The sequence below is a fragment of the Amphiprion ocellaris genome, chromosome 2 (genome assembly GCF_022539595.1).
Source record: "Amphiprion ocellaris isolate individual 3 ecotype Okinawa chromosome 2, ASM2253959v1, whole genome shotgun sequence".
Classification (NCBI taxonomy): domain Eukaryota; kingdom Metazoa; phylum Chordata; class Actinopteri; family Pomacentridae; genus Amphiprion; species Amphiprion ocellaris.
In genome coordinates, this window is record NC_072767.1 from 41534011 (window position 1) to 41551110 (window position 17100).

Consider the following 17100-nt stretch of genomic DNA (forward strand, 5'->3'; position numbering starts at 1 on the left):
TAAAATGGAAACGTATTAGTTTTGCAGTTGAATTAGTTTTGTCTTACAGCTCTGAATGTGTTCCTCACTGGAGCTGGCAATGAGCGATGAGCATCTTTTCTCCTGCAGGTTCATCTGAGAGTCCGGCTCCGTCAGGTTGAAGGCCTCCCACAGAGAGACGCTCACACTTTCTACATAGTTCGCATCCATCGAGGTTTCTTGGCTCTGATTATGACTTCTGGCTTCAGGTTTGGTCGGAGCGAGCTGTAGAGGAGTTATAGCTGCGAGTGGCAGATGTACAGGCCTCTGTGGAGTCGGCTGCACTACCGTCACGTTTCCATTGTAGGACGCCACGCCAAACTTATTCACCGCCTCGCAGGCGTAAACTCCGCTGTCAGAGCTGATCAGGTTTTTGATCACCAGCGAGCACTCTCCATCCTCCGTCATCTGAGTCTGACAGCGCTGGTCATTAGCTATCAGCTGTCCATTCTTCAGCCAGAGCACAGTGCTGGGTTTTCCCTCTACAGAGCACCTCAGAGTGAGAGTACCGTGAAGATTTGCGCTCTGGTTCTTGAACACCTCCTTAAAGACGGGTCGCATGTCTTTACGGGTTTTGTAGCCCTTGAAGGCAGCCTGGATCTTGACCACGGCCTCTTGCAGTTGTGGTTCGTCCTCGATGTTGATGTCGATCTCTGCTGGGAAGTCTTTGGATGGCTTCTCCAGTCGAAGTTTTACTGCAGGAACAGAAGAATCTACAGGTTGGACGTTGATGTGGTTGGTTGGTATCTCGGTCAAAGCTTCTGAGAAAGTTTCATCTTCAGATATGTAGAGTAGAGGAATGTCTTCGGCCATGTTCATCGTTTGTTCTTCCTCCCGTCTAATCGGCTCGACTGCCAGTTTCACCTCCTTGTCCACATCAGGTTCTTTCCTCATGGGTTTAACTGGTTGTTTTATTGGCAGTTTGGCTTCTTTCTCTGTAAATCTGGCAGGCGGCTCTATCTTCTCAACAGTTGCTGTATCTGTTGCTATTGATTGCTTCCTCTCTGATCTCAGTTTCTCTTCGGCCTCTTTTCTCATTGGCTTTACCACCTGTTTTACTGGCTGTTCTTCAGTTGTTTTTACTGGACGTCTTGTCAGCTGAGGCTCATCTTGATCTGTTTCTGTGTCTCTTGATGACTGTTTTTCAAATCCTTCTTTTGCTTTGCCTTTTGTCCTCGTAGGTGGCTTTGGAGGGACAAATTCAGCTTCTTTTTCCATTGTTTTTGCTGGCTGTTCATCCAGCTGATTCACAGAAGGTGTTAGTCTCAGACGCTTTTTCTCTCTTTCTGTTTCTGAAGACTCTTTTTTAGTCACTCGATTTTCTTCAAAATCATTCGGAGCAGTTTTTACCACCTCTGGAATGATCTCCTCGCTTTCTTTTAAAGTAGATTTGACGGGTTGCTTTACTTCTGGTCCCTTTGCTTTAGATCTTGTTGGTGGCTTCAAAGGTTCCTCTTCTGCCTTCCGTGCTTCACTTTCATTTTCAGTAGATTTCACATCTTGTTCCTTTGTCGTTTCTGTTCTAATGATCTTTTCTGGAGCTTTCATGGGGCGTTTTTCATCCTGGCTGTTCATTCTTTGCAGTGTTCCTGGATGTTTCACCTTCTTGTCAACTTCATCTGATTTCTCTGATGCCTTTACGTCTTTCACAATTTCATGCTCATTTTGCTTTTGTTTCAGTTCAACCACAGCGTCAGCCTGACTTACTTTATAGCCAACTTTAACTAATTCCTCTTCATTTCTTCCTGGCTGTCTTGTCTCCAGGAAAACTCCATTTTCTGTTTCCAAACTCCTTGATGGTTCTTCGATCTTCCTGTCAACTCTATGATCCTTCTCTGTCAGTCTCACTGGTTTATCAGCTTTCCTGTTTATCTCAATGTCTTTCTCTTTATTTTTCTCAACTTGTGTCACATTCTGAGCAACACCAGAGTCTTTCTCCACAGATCTTGCAGGCTGGATGATCTTCTGGACTTCATTATTCTCCTTCTGCAAAGACGACTTCAAGTCAAACCCTGACTCTCCATCTTTCTCTAAACTTACAATAGATGCTTTCCTGTGAAGCCTCTTTCTGGGCTCAGGAGGAACAGGTTTGGTCTCTGGGAGTCCAGGAGTCTCCTTGTCTGCAGAAGGTTTGGAGACAGCAGCTTTCACCCTCGGCTGGATGGCTAGAGGTTCTTCCTTTGGTGGAGTTGGTTCTGGTTCTGCACAGAAGAATGAAAGGAATCAACATAAGTAAAGTCACCTTCTTTCTGTAATCCTGCTGATCAGGAATCAAAATGTACACACCCTTTACTTCCACAGTTGCGGTGGTTTCTGCGGTTCCTGCAAGACACGAGTAACTGCTGCCGTCCTCAGGTTTGAGATCCTTGATGCGGAGCTGAAGATGGCAGCCATCCTGTTTCATCTCGTACTTCCTGCCGGCTCTTATTGGTAGTTTGTTCTTCTTCCACTGGACTGAAACTCCAGGTTTAGACAGTTCACAGGACATTGAGGCTGTACCTCCGACCTCAGCCTCCACACTCTGTAACTGTTGGCTGAAGAACGGACTGAGCTCTGTGGGTCAGACCAAAATGTAGTTAGATACAGCATCAGATAAGGCACCAAGAAGGATTTATAAATACTAGAGATGTCCTGATGCAATCTCTAATCGTCCAATCATTTTTGATTAGTATTGGCACAAGCCCAATCCTTTGTTTCCATCCGCAGTCCTAAAGGTAGAACACAATCCTTCTTCTCGTTGGTTAGTCTGACTCCCTAGACGCTGAATGCCTCATTTTAGTCGACTTTCCAACTTGCCTCCAGTATCTGCATTTTCAAATTCCAGTTCTCTGTGGGAATCAGAAACAGCATCCCAGCAGGAACATGCACACTTCAAATTTTAAGTTTTTCAGAGGATCTGGATCTTGCATTGAGACCACCCTGCTAGTTTTTATTTTTTTCTGGTGGATTATCCATTTTATTGACAGCGATCACCTCCCTGCATGCAAATGTTCACCACAGAAATTCCACTGTCACTATTTTCAGACAACTGTTTTCTCTTCTAGCAGAATGATGCTGAGGTACAGTCAGACCATCCTGTACTACACAATGAGGTGGAGAAGTGAGTCTATCAAACCAGCTTTACGTTACATTACTGCCACCTACTGGACTAAAGTGTACAAGGAGAAAACTATTTGAGGCAGTGAAGAATTCAGAGTTCCAGACCGTTTACACAATCACACTGAAGTATTTAAAAAAAATGACAAGTGTACCTCTGCTTCTGTGTCTTACTTACTGCCTACTTCCTATAAACTTTAAACACTTGCTTTTAAAAATCTTTCTATCTTCTTTCAAAAAATGTCTACTTGCCAGTGTTACGTACCAAAACACGACGTCGCCTTCCTCACATGTCAAACCTACCTGGCAATAAAACTGATTCTGTCATGGAGATATAATATTGCAAACATTTTGAATGTTCGCATGCACAAACCTTTCACTGTTACAGTCGCAGTCGTCTCCAAAAGTCCTGCCTGACATGTGTAGCTGCCGCTGTCTTCAAGTTGGAGATGTTTGATGTTGAGCCGGAGGAAACATCCGTCCTGCTTCACCTCAAACTTTGAACTCACTCTAACTGGTAGCCGGTTCTTCTTCCAATGTACCGACGCTACAGGTTTGGACAGTTCACAGCACAGAGAGGCTGAAGCTCCTTCTTCGACCTCCACAGTCTGTAGTTCTTCCTTGAAGAACGGTGGCAGTTCTAAAAAAAAAAAAAAAAAAGGGTAATAAGTGAAAAAAAACATATAAATGCTAATATATATATATATAATCCATAAGCATACATCTTCAGAGTAACGTGAAAACATTGACGACCTAATCAAAAGTATTAAAAACTTTCAGCCAGCTTACACTGTAGAAGGTTAGGTAAAAAAAAAAAGTCTTAGAAAATCTGGCAGTAAAGGTGGCAGAAAAATACATTCAAAAAAGTACAAGTAACAGCAAATATCCAGAATATAATGAATTTCTGGCTCACTTAAATATAATGAAACAGTGTCCTTTTACACTTACACATTCTTAAAGAACAAATCAGTATTTGCAAAAACAACGATTTTAAATAAAAAATTTACTGTCAAAACGTAAATTAATATTTTTTTCAGTGAAAACTTGTAAAGCAAGCTAAAAATGTAAAAAAATTTACAATTTTAAATTTCATGATATTAATATTTTTTCTTTTGAATAACAATAAATAAAGTAAAATAATTATATTTTTGGGTGATTTAAATACAATAAAAATACTGTCATTTTATGGCTAGATTTTAAAGAATGAATTACCATATGTAAAAATACAGCTCTTAATTCACAATTTTGGTCAGTTTTTTAGGGTTATTGTGTAAATTTATACGCTTCTTTCAGTGATTCCACTAGTCATTATCTGCAAATTTAACAAAAAGGAAAAATCTCTAAACTAACAGTAAATTTTTCAAAAAAATACAGTAATAAAACTTTTTTTTTGCTATGCAGAAATGCCAAATCAGTACAAACCTTTCACGTTCACAGTTCCACTGGTTTCTGCAGCTCCAGCCTGACATGTGTAGCTTCCACTGTCTTCAGGTTTGAGATCCTTTATGTGAAGCTGAAGGAAACATCCGTCCTGCTTCATCTCGTACTTCCTGTTGGCTCTCAGAGGAAGTCTGTTCTTCTTCCACTGAACTGAAACTCCAGGTTTGGACAGTTCACAGCACAGAGAGGCTGAACCTCCCTCCTCAGCCTCCACATTTACCAAGTCCTTCTTGAAGAATGGAGTGAGCTCTGGGAAAATGGGCAAGAAACAGCAGAACATCCATATTATATAGAGAAAGTTTACGTTGAAAATTCATCAGAACATAGGCAGAGGATTTACAATTTCGAGCAGGATAAGATAATGGTCACCAGATAGATTGGTAAAATACAGAAAAGTATTGTCTGCATAGAATCTCAGTCATCTAAGTTGTGATACGATTTACCTTCCAGAACCAACACAGAAGTCCAGCTGCTTTTTACTGAAGCTTTATGGGAACGAAAAGTATTGGAAAATTAACTGCATGCAGTTCAAATACAACAATTCAAACACCTTTTACTGTCACAGATGTACTGGTTTCTGCAGCTCCAGCCTGACAGGTGTAGTTTCCACTGTCCTCAGGTGTGACATTTTTAATGTTGAGCTCCAGGAAACATCCATCCTGCTTCATCTCGTACTTCCTGCTGGCTCTCAGAGAAAGTCTGTTCTTCTTCCACTGAACTGAAACTCCGGGTTTAGAAACTTCACAGCACAGAGAGGCTGAACCTCCCTCCTCCACGTCCACACCTTTCAAGTCTTCTTTGAAGAACGGCGGCAACTCTGGAGAAATGAGTCAGGATTGGAAAAACATAAATCATACATCTTTACAACAGGAAGAAAAGCCTTAAAATATAACCAGAAGGAGACAAAACTGTCATGGACCTGTGTTTTGGTTTCTGGTTTTGTGATAAAGTTGCCTTTTCCTGTGTGTTTTACTTTTCTGGGTCTCTGTTTGTGTCTCTATGTTTAGCATCCATTTTCAGTTACTTCCTGTTTTATTTTGAAATGGTCTTTTCTTGTGTTTGTATTTCTGTTCTGTGTTCCTCTCACTTGATTTCCCTGATTAGTTTTTTATCTCCCCAATCAGCTCCTCTAAATCCACATCACAGGTCTTTAATACTGATCATTTTGTTAGAATTTTCTCCCAGATTTTGAATAATTATTTACAGCGTCTTCTAAAGAATACATGAAAAAAGAGTCTTCTGCAACCTGAAAAAGAAAACACAATATAGGAAAGCAGTGCAGCTCCAGATCAGATTATTACACCACTATGAGCAGTTTTCTGCCTCTTTCTTTAGCCTTTTGTGGTGAAATACTGTGTTTTCCTCTTCCATTGTAATGGACTGTTTTGCTATTCCTCTTCGTTAAAGATGGCTGTCTTCTTGTCATCTTGACATTTTCTTCTTGTAGGTGTTGATAATTGATAATTTATCTCTGATTATCTGCTGACTTTAAATATACAGCTTATGCACAAAATAATGGTGACTTCAAACTGTTTTTGGCCATCTAGTGTGCATTTTGACATTTTCATTGTCAGTGCATCACACCTTTAGACATCATTTATTGCATGTATTGAATTATTAAGAAACTTTTCATGTCTTTTAGAGAAAATGCTGTAATTATTTAACCACTATGATGAAATTCTAATAAAATTATTATGCTGAAGGCCTGTTGTGAAGATTTGGTGACAGATATTCTCATATTATCATTTCCAAAGCTGACCAGTAAGGAACACAATACATCACAGGACATTCAGATAATCCAAGAAACGAGCTTCACTGTGTGTGTGTGTGTGTGTGTGTGTGTGTGTGTGTGTGTGTGTGTGTGTGTGTGTGTGTGTGTGTGTGTTGTTCAGTGAATAGATGCTGCCAATAGAACAAACCTGTCACTGTTATAGTTACAGTAGTTTCTGCAGCTCCAGCCTGACATGTGTAGCTTCCTTTGTCCTCCAGTTGGAGATCTTTAACGTTGAGCTCCAGGAAACATCCGTCCTGCTTCATCTCGTACTTCCTGTTGGCTCTCAGAGGAAGTCTGTTCTTCTTCCACTGAACTGAAACTCCAGGTTTGGACAGTTGACAGCACAGAGAGGCTGAACCTCCCTCCTCAGCTTCCACATTTTGTAATTCTTCGATGAAATATGGCAGCAGCTCTGGTAAACGAGAAATGTTAGAGAGGAATGTCTCAGTGGAACATCTGAGAGATCTTATCAAGATAAGAGTATGGAACATTAGGAAACACTGACTTCCAGCATGCTTAAATAGGCATAAGGAACAATTTGAAATCAGTTTCCATGATTTAGAGTTTGCAGATTGTGAAACTGGCCATGCAGATTTCCAAATTGACAAACCTTTCACTGATACAGCTGCAGTAGTTTCTGCAGCTCCTGCCTGACAGCTGTAGCTTCCACTGTCTTCTGGCTGGAGGTCCTTGATGTTGAGGATCAGGGCGCAGTCGTCCTGCTTCATCTCGTACCTCCAGTTGGCTCTAAGCAGTAGTTTGTTCTTCTTCCACTGAACTGAAACTCCAGGTTTAGAAACCTCACAGCACAGAGAGGCTGAACCTCCCTCCTCAGCTTCCACATCTACCAGGTTCTTCCTGAAGAAAGGAGGTAGCTCTGAGGAAGATAGAAGGGTGAGAATAAATGCTTCTGTATAAATGAAGTAATGTTTCACACACAGTCAGTAATGAGAAGATCTGTGCAGATTATTTGGTAGAATTTATGATGTTGATGCTGAAAATGCACCAAATGAACGTTTCCACTCCAGTCATTGGTGGCTACAGAGGTTGATTTCATATTGTCACAGAAGGTAAAAAAAGTGTTTTTAACACTAAACAGATGTTTGGTGACAGACCACATCTGTACACGACACAAAAAAACCAAAAACTCTTGGTGGCAAGTTAGCTTCTCTCCTGTTCTCTGTGCTCATGTGCACAGTATTTCACTACAGCCGAACACCAAAAAAGCTGTTCTCGGTTACAGATTTATCTGTTGTCAGGAAGGAAGGAAGGAAGGAGGGAAGGAAGGAAGGAAGAATTTGAAAGCTTCTATCAAAGTCAACGAATAATCACACAATACACAAAAATATGTTGCTTTAGCTGCTCTGTGCTGTAAAATATCCACCGTGTCCATATTGTACTTTGTTTAATGCACAGTGTGAACTTTTTCAGTTTGTTTAGGGGTTTGATAGAAATGTGGATTTTGTCTGGAATTGAACTTGAATAGTAAATCCTGTTTATTAACTATTTTTATCATGTTATCCATTCTGTACTGTGCTGTAATAATGACATACAATCTGTCAAGGGAAGCGACCTGAAACGAGATTTTGCTTTTGTTGGAGGAAAATTGTTTAGATTAATTGAGTAAATAGATTCATCAATAGGAAAATGATTGTTAGTGGCAGAAATGGTGTTTTTGCAGCTTTCTGATGGGACATGTAGTAAATGGTAAGGAAACACTGATAAAATAAATAAAAACTATGCTTTTCTCTCACTCGGATCTTACTTATCCTTTGAAATGTGTCATGTAAACCTCCAAATGTCCAAACCTTTCACTTTAACGGTTGCAGTAGTTTCTGCTCTTTCTGCCTGACAGGTGTAGCAGCCGCTGTCTTCAGGGTTCAGATCTCTGACGAGCAGCTGGTGGATGCAGCCGTCCTGCTTCATCTCGTACTTCCTGTTGGCTCTCAGAGGAAGTCTGTTCTTCTTCCAATGAACTGAAACTCCAGGTTTGGACAGTTCACAGCACAGAGAAGCTAAACCTCCCTCCTCCACGTCCACACCTCGCAGTTCTTTCCTGAAGAATGGAGGCAGCTCTGGGAAAAGAGGGAATGACAAAATCATACATCTGTCTACATGATGTCCCCACAAAGACACGCCGTAATAAATTACTGTAGAAATAGAGACAAATTCTAACAGTTTTTCCAAAATACAGTCAAATATTATAAGATCTAAAGCTTTTTTGGAGCCAACAACATGATAACAAGCAAAACTGACTGAACTGAACGAAATGTTTTTCTACAATAATTCACAAAACGCTGTTTAGACTAGTGGCTTGATTTCAGCAGCTAAGAACTTCACTGAAATAGGACATTTGTTTACATAAAAATAAACTATTTTCTTTGGTTTCTAAAACATATTTAATAGACTAATATTTGTCAAACATTGCTACCTATAAATAAATATTCCTAATTCATAAAAACGTTATGCTATGTAGCTATATCTCATCTTTTATCCTTTTTTTTTTTTTTTAGGTGTTTTAGTGTTATATGCATTTTTTAAATGTTAAACAGAGTTGGTTAATGTAAATTCTGGATCACAAAGATTAAAGACACATTATTATTTATGAGATATGTCTGCAATTTAGAGCTTATACAATTTAGAAGAAGAAAATGTTGTAATTTACAGGTAGGATTAAAGCTGACCACAGCAGCAACTCTATTAAAACACAGAATATTATGGGAAAGTCTAGTTGCAGTATTAAACAGTAAATCTTATATTCTACGGTAGAGAGCTGGAATCAACACACTAATTATCTGTTTAATAAATTCCAATTGGAACACTAAAAATACATTAAAATACTGCATCATTTGCACATAAAAGCAGATTGAGACAATCATAGGAAATTTCCTCTGCTTGATGCTGGGATGTGGATTCAGTTGCAAGCATTTTGGAGCGAACCGCAATGTTGGAAAAAGTATGTTTCAGAACATTCAGTCAGCCTCATTACAGTAAAATGTGTCATCCACTCACCTGTCACCGTCACGGTCGCCGTGGTTTCTGTGTTTCCTGCCTGACAGGAGTATCTGTCACTGTCCTCCAGCCTGAGGTCTCTGATGCGGAGCTGCAGGAAGCATCCGTCCTGCCTCATCTCGTACTTCCGGCTGTTCCTCAGCGGCTGCCGGTTCTTCTTCCACTGGATGGGAACTCCCAGTTTGGACAGTTCGCAGTAGAGCGACGCCGAAGCTCCTTCCTCAGCTTCTACACTCTGCAGCTCCTCCTGGAAAAACGGAGGCAGCTCTGGAGAAAAACGCAAGGGGTCATTGCAGTAAGAAAACCTGAAATATGTGATCGATCTTCAATGAAATCAGGAATTAAGAGAAAATACAGCTGTGGAAAGAATTATATAAAATGTGAGCACTGCTTTCTGGCTCATTCTTTGTGGTTTAGTTTGGAGGTTGTAATAAACGCTGTTTTGCTGATGAAAAATTGATTTGCAATTAATTTCACTGTTTCTCTGTATTAAAGATGGTTTTATTCTTGTAATCTTATATTTCCCTTCTTTTAGGTGTTGCTGAGTGACAATTAAGTTTGGATTATCTGCTGACTTTACATATGTACAAAATAAAACGTTTTCCTGCCATCTGGTATGAATTTTGAAATTTATAATATTATTGTTTCATATTTATTGCATCATTTATTGCATGTATTGAATTATTAGGTGCAATAATGCAGTTTCATGTGTAATATTTCATCATCATTTGCAGCATTTTGATTACATGTAGCTCATTGTCAATGTAATGTGCAACACATTCATGTCATTTTCAGGTGCAATATCTCTTTCTAATGTGTAACGTTACTTTTTGACCTCAGTATAATTGCCAGCATGTCTTTTTACTCTTCTTTTCCATCTTTATTTTAGCTCACATATTTTATTTCAGTATTCTATCGTACTTATATCTATGTTTCATATGTTCTATGTTCTTGTTTTTTATGAGCAATATCTGGCACAAGAATTTGAAACTTTTGTGGGAAAATCAATTGTTTTAATTAATCAACTAATAGTCGATACAAGCCATACAAATAGGTAGCAGAAAATATGTTTTTGCAGATTCCTTATAAGTGATATAAGTGATACAAGAAAACTCTCACAAAACTCTCACAGTACTTTTCCATGATTCAGATCTTGCCGATGCTGTTAAATTTCTCATGTAAATCTCCAAATGTTCACCCCTTTAATGCCTGTTGTGGTGCCTCAGGTTTGAAAAGTTGACTGATGCTGTTTTGTTCTTCTAAAACCAAACACAATGAGCAACCACAGCGATGCAGTAGCTACTTAACAATAATAATAATAATGGATTAGATTTATATAGCGCTTTTTATTAGGCATACTCAAAGCGCATACAATGGATCCATTATTCATTCACTCACACATTCTCACTCAGCGATGGTAAACTACATTTGTAGCCACAGCTGCCCTGGGGCAGACTGACGGAAGCGTGGCTGACAATCTGCGCCTACGGCCCCTCCGACCACCACCAACATTCACACGCATTCATACTCCAGTGTGAGTAGCAGCACTGGAGGCCAGGTGGGTAAAGTGTCTTGCCCAAGGACACAACAGCACATGACTAGGACAGAGTGGGAATCGAAACGCCGACCTTTCGATCATTGGACGACCCGCTCTACCACCTGAGCCACAGCCGCCCACAATCTAATTTATCACCTATTTCACTCTAAATGACACCATAAACTGGTTGTCTAAGAACAGATTTCTGTATCTGACTGTGAAACTGAATCGTTCTTCTGAAAACAGCATGATGGTCTTCTTTATTTACCTGTTACAGTGAGCTTGGTGCTGCTCTGCTCGTCTCCGGTATCACAGCAGTACGTTCCGGTGTCCAGACAGTCCACGTTATGGATGAGCAGCAGGTTGACTTTTCCTTCTTTACGCAGCTCGTATTTATCTCCGTCCTGGAGGGGGATGTGGTTGCGTCTCCAGGTAACGGTGGTGATGAGGTCAGAGGTGGTGCAGCTCAGAGCGGCTGTTTCTCCCTCCATCACCACGCCGTCTTTGGGCTTCTCCTCAAACACAACTAGAGTTTGGGAGGAAATCTCACTTTAGAATGTCTACATGAAACTTTAACTGATTCTATTCCTGATCTTTCTGCTCACCTCTGGGTTTAGGAACGACCTGCAGCTGGGCAGATGTTCTCTCCTCCCCGATCACGAACGCCACGGTGCCGGTCTCCTCGGGCGTCGTCATGGTGAGGACTAGGCGGTGCTGCCGGCCGCGAACCATCATCTGGTTCATCTCGTTCTTCTGCAGAGGGCTGCAGCCGAGCCACCAGACGCCGTCGCTCACGTCGGCATGGCTCAGCTCGCAGACGAACACGGCGTCCTCTCCGGCCATCACTGTCACGTCCTGCAGCTCGGCTACGATCCGGACGCGCTCTGCGGAGGAAGAAGGAGCTAGATACAGCTGGATGTTAAGAGGAGGGAACTGGTGATGAGAGCAGCATGTTAATGAGCATGGCCAGGCTGGCGTTTCTTCTAATGGGGATGAATGAGGCCAGAATCTGCGTGAATAATGAATGAAACGGGGCTGCAGGTCCACTCACCCCTCACTATCAGCTTGGCCATGGTCTTCTTGCCTCTGGTGATGCAGCTGAACTCTCCGGCGTCCTGCAGCTGAAGCTTCTTGATCTCCAGAGTGTGCGTTGGGCCTTTCTTCTTCACCATGTAGCGTCCTCCTTCCTCCACCACCATGTTGTCCTTCTTCCAGGTGACGGGGACGTTAGCGCTGGAGACCTCGCAGGACAGCAGCGCAGACTTCCCCTCCATCAGCGCCTGGGTCTGGAGCTCCTTCTCAAAGAAGACTGAAGCAGCGGCTGGTTCAAGACAGAAGATGTGAGGATATTAACCTTTATGCAGACGACACACTATTCTATCCAGCTACCTCTTCTATTAGATGAACTTTCAACAGTTGCAGGCCTCATTGCTGGATCTAGTTAGATTTGAATGCTGAGGAAACCAAATTTCTCATCTTCTCCAGAACTTGCTCCCAGATCTCAGATATTTTTCAGATTTCTACTTTAGGTGGGGATTAATTGAACTTGTGTATCTGGGTGGATGATACTTTATTTAGTTGTTAGAATAAAGTAAATCAGGGTAAGAGCAACGTCTGTGATCTCAAAAAAAGGTTTAAAAAAATGTTTGTGAAAAAATGTAGAGGATAAAAAAAATTAAAACAGACTGCACTGTTATTAGAAAATTAAATGTAAAATCTGTAAAATGCAGCACAAGTCACAATTCATTTCGATTAATACAAACTTGTTATTTAAGTACAAGTCTAATTTTATTTTCCAAATTTCACATAGCTCTGTCTTTAACTGTAATATAAATGTATATAAATATACATAAAACATAGACAAAGGTTATTTTTTTTAAATTGTTACTAAAACAATTTGCTTATTGCCAATTTATTTTCAATTAATGGACCCTTGATGTTGCATAAAGGCAGTTTATAGAGCAAACTTATGAGGAAAAGTGCGATTAGGTTATGGATATGTGTCTACAAATGTTATTTAAATTCAGCACAAGGTTTCTACAGAATCAGAACCAACAGATTAACAGGCTGAAGAGGTTTTAATTCAACCTTTAGAAGTATTACAGAACATAAAGATGTACAGGCAGCAAGTTCTAAAACTACACAAATATGTATAATTTGAAATAGATTCTGCAGCCAATAAAAGATGCAATTATTGACAGTAAATGATAAATTAAAGTGCTAACTGTTGCTTGATGTATAAAAACTAGATTCTAGTGTTTCTGATACCTCTGACGTTGACCTCAGCGGTGGTCTTCTGCTCTCCAAACATGCAGCTGTACTCGCCCACGTCCTCCGGCTGGATGTTTCTGATGCTCATCTCGGCGATCTTCCCCTTCAGACTCATCTGGAACCTTCCTCCGCCGTACATCTTGTCCTCACCCTTCCACCACTGGACCGGAACGCCGGCCCTCGACAGCTCACAGCGCAGCGACACGCTGCCTCCTTCAGGGGCCTCCTGGTTCTTCAGGCCCATCTTGAAGGTGAGGGGAATCGCTGCAGATGTGGGGTAAAAAAATACATAAATTCATGCAGGAAGGAACATGAAATTAAATAAATAACATGCTGAAAACTAATAGAAGACACAAGTAATAAAACAAAGTAGAAAGAAAACATGGAATAAGTAAGATCAACAATATTTCAACATTTTTCTGGTGTCACTGAACGATAATATTCTGCTGCTGCTGCATCTTTTAAAATTTAAATCGTAAATCCATCCATCCATCATCTATACACTGCTTGATCCTCATCAGGGTCATGGGGGGCTGGAGTCTATCCCAGCTGACTGACGGTGAAGGCACGGGACACCTGGACAGGTAACAGTCTGTCACAGGGCCGCATATAGAGACAAACAATCACACTCACATTCACCTACAGGCAATTTAGAATCACCAATCAACCTCAGCGTGTTTTTGGACTGTGGGAGGAAGCTGGAGAACCTGGAGAAAACCCACACATGGACAGGAGAACATGGAGACTCCATGCAGGAAGATCCCAGGAAGGCCGGGACATGAACCGAGGATCTTCTAGCTGCAAGGCAAAGTGCTAACCACTGAGCCACTGTGCAGCACTAACTAAATCATAAATGATAGTAAACATACAGTAATAGTTTTGAAACTTTTAAACTTGCATGCCCACAGATGTAATGTCTAAACATGAAACTGCACATGGGCGTCATACGTGTGACGGTGATGGTGGCCGTGGTCCTGGAGTTTCCGTACAGACAGCTGTAGACGCCGCTGTCCTCCAGCTGACTGTTCCTAATAATCAGCTCCATGACGCCGCCCCTGGCTTTAATCTGGTATTTAAAGTCGTTCTTCAGCAGCTCATCTCCTTTCCTCCAGTCCACGGAGATGCCAGCTTTAGAGAGTTCACAGCTCAATGTCACACTGTTCTCCTCCTCCACCTGCTGGTTCCTCAGCTTCGTCTTGAAGGTGACCGGAGGAGCTGCAATGAAAATTTAATTTTACTCATTAAATTCACCTGATTTCAGTCCTATTCCAACAACTGGAGTTCTTAGAATAAGGTCAATGTCAAAAAGGAGGAAGTTTAACCCTCGTGTCGTCCTGTCAGTCAAAATTAACCCGTTTTAAAGTTTGAAAATGTGGAGTAAAAAATATTCTCACAGTGAAACTTCTGATGTCCACATTTTCAACATTTTTGGGAAATCTTTGAACCTTTGTTTGGTGGAAAAAAGAAATACTTCTTTCGCTGGATTTTGGTAGATTTTTATGTGAATGTTCTTAAGAGAATATTAGAAGTTTTACTGATATATATGTAATCACTTTAGATATTTTTAGGATTTTTTTACTCATTTTTTACTCATGTTTCCTTTCAGACAAGGAAACAATATTTTTTGGTGCCAGTAAATGAGGACAACAGGAGGTTTAAAATGTAAAATAAATAAATGACTTTTTAAAGTGTAAAAGTTTTTAATTTGAATTTCTAAAAACTATTTACGGTTATTTTACATATTTTCCTTAGCAAAGTTGAAAACTGTATTAATTCACACCTTGACTGTAAAGAAACAGGCAAAAAGTTTAAATAATGTCCACATAAAAATAAATATTTTTCTTTTCAGTTTACTGCAAAGTAATACTATTTTTTATCTTTTTAAATCTGCAGAAAAACATAATTATTTTACAGATATTTGCACTGAACAATGGCAAATGCTTTATTCATTTTTTATGACACATTCTATTTGTTTTATTAAATTGCAAACAATATCTAGTAAACACAGAATAAAAGCATTAGTTTAACTGTTGGCTAAAAAAAAACTAAAAAAAACCTAAAATAATAAATTAGCCAAAACTGTAAATAACGTCCACATCAGGAATTATAATTTTTTCTATAAATTGGGATTTGTTCTTTTATAGCATTTAACCAGAAAATTAGTATTTTTTAAATTGTAAATTGCCAAAAAAAAATTTTTAAAAAATCATTTGTTTTGCAGATATTTGCTGCTATTTGAAAGGAAAATGATTTATATCAAGAAGTGACAAAAGACAAATCATTTCTTAAACTTATTTTGCTGATTTTTCCTGTTTTGTTAAATTATAGACCAATTATTTAGTAAAATCACAGAAAAGAAGGTTACCTGACTTCGTTCTTTTATAACTTTTGACAGGAAAGTTACACAATGGTTTTTACTGCATTTAAATCTGCAACAATATCATTATTTTATAAATATGTTCTGTAGCATTATGCAGTTTTTAACTGTTTTTTTTACAGATTCTCTTTGTTTTGTTAAATCATAAATAATATTGAATGAATTCAACATAAAAAAAAACACTATACACATTAGACATTATGCAATATAAGCATTTATTTGTTGGAAATAAATAGATAAATAAATAAATGTCAAAACTGTGAATAATGTCAACATCAAAAAATCAGTGTTTCCATGAATTCTTTTTCACCACTTAACTGGAAAATTCCACTAGTTTTACTGTGTTGAAACTGCAAAAATATACTTGTTTTACAGATATTTTAAACTGTTATTTTGTTGTTTTTTCCTGTTTTGTTAAATGATAGTAAACCACAGAAAAAAAGGTTAATCTATATGTCAACTGTAAAAAAAGACAAACAAAAACAGCCCAAAACTGTAAATATTATAAAAATGTAAATCTCTATTTTTAAGTAATTCGTTCTTTTATAACATTTTACAGTAAAGTTACACTACTTTTTGTTTAACTTTAGCTAAATCTGCAGAAAACATTCCTAATTTCAGAAATTTTCTGTTATTTGAAAGAAAATGTCTGATTTTATTTGTTTTGTTGGTAATTTGTTAAATTACCGTTTGACTTTTTCAAATCAGAGAGAAAAAATGCGTTTGTTGTTTTCTTTTCTTTTATTCTTTTTTTTAAAGATACAGTATTCCTGTTTTCTGACATCCTTACTGCCAGATTTGAGCGAATATTTAAACATGTTTTTTTCCTGATCTCTTGTTTTCATTATGGGATGTACATTTTACCTCGGACTGTGAGCTCAGCGGTGGATTGGCTGTCTTTGGTCTTGCAGGTGTATTTTCCAGCGTCGCTCTCCTCCACATTGTTGATGATCAGTTTGGTGAGACGTCCGTCCTGCTTCATCTCGTATTTGTATCCAGGTTTCAGGATGACTCTTCCCTTCCTCCAGTCCACTGGAGCTCCAGGTTTGGAGATTTCACAGCAGAAAACTCCGCTGTCGCCTTCCTTCACCTCCAGATTCTCCACCTCTTGCTCGAATGTTACAGGAAGAGCTGAGGACAGAAAGAACGACAACAAATCTGAAGGTGGAAATACCTTCACAGTGTTCAGTTTTATCCATGTTTACCTGGTAGGAATACCGTCTGTCGCACTGTGCTGTGAAACTTAAATCAGCTGTTTAGGTTTAGATTCAACTCCAGGTTCTTCTAGTTGGGTCATTTCGGACAGAAATTTAGGAAATATATTTCTTGCACTGTCACATGTTTGCCTTAAAGTTTACTTACTTGTTGCTTGGGACCCAAAACTAAGTTGTTATTTTTTTAATCCATTTTAAAGGTTCAGTATCTCCAGAAATAAAAATTCCAGCCATGAAATGAGGTGAGAACACAGATGGAATAGTTTCCAGTAGATCCATGTGATTAAATGGATCCATCTGAGGATAAATTCTTAATTTTTGGCCCTTAAAAATGGCTAGAAGGTGCAAAATCTTTAAATTA

The 17100-nt window shown here is 39.3% G+C and overlaps 1 protein-coding gene across 6 annotated transcripts in view; it reads right to left on the reverse strand.

Moving 5' to 3' along the window:
• The window catches only part of obscna (obscurin, cytoskeletal calmodulin and titin-interacting RhoGEF a), a 75375-nt gene that overhangs the window by 31720 nt on the left and 26555 nt on the right, over window positions 1-17100 (reverse strand). For 5 of the 6 annotated variants that reach the window (XM_035948161.2, XM_035948159.2, XM_055004782.1 and 2 more), the window contains 15 exons: window positions 16390-16656; window positions 14097-14363; window positions 13146-13412; window positions 11929-12198; window positions 11483-11779; window positions 11146-11403; window positions 9341-9607; window positions 8137-8403; window positions 6939-7205; window positions 6474-6740; window positions 5105-5371; window positions 4537-4803; window positions 3488-3754; window positions 2305-2571; window positions 69-2219 (listed from right to left, as the gene is read on the reverse strand). In XM_035948161.2, the coding sequence (XP_035804054.2) occupies window positions 69-2219; window positions 2305-2571; window positions 3488-3754; window positions 4537-4803; window positions 5105-5371; window positions 6474-6740; window positions 6939-7205; window positions 8137-8403; window positions 9341-9607; window positions 11146-11403; window positions 11483-11779; window positions 11929-12198; window positions 13146-13412; window positions 14097-14363; window positions 16390-16656 (5913 nt within the window). The remainder of the gene's footprint in view (window positions 1-68; window positions 2220-2304; window positions 2572-3487; window positions 3755-4536; window positions 4804-5104; window positions 5372-6473; window positions 6741-6938; window positions 7206-8136; window positions 8404-9340; window positions 9608-11145; window positions 11404-11482; window positions 11780-11928; window positions 12199-13145; window positions 13413-14096; window positions 14364-16389; window positions 16657-17100) is intronic. The other variant, XM_035948160.2, reaches the window with a different exon arrangement.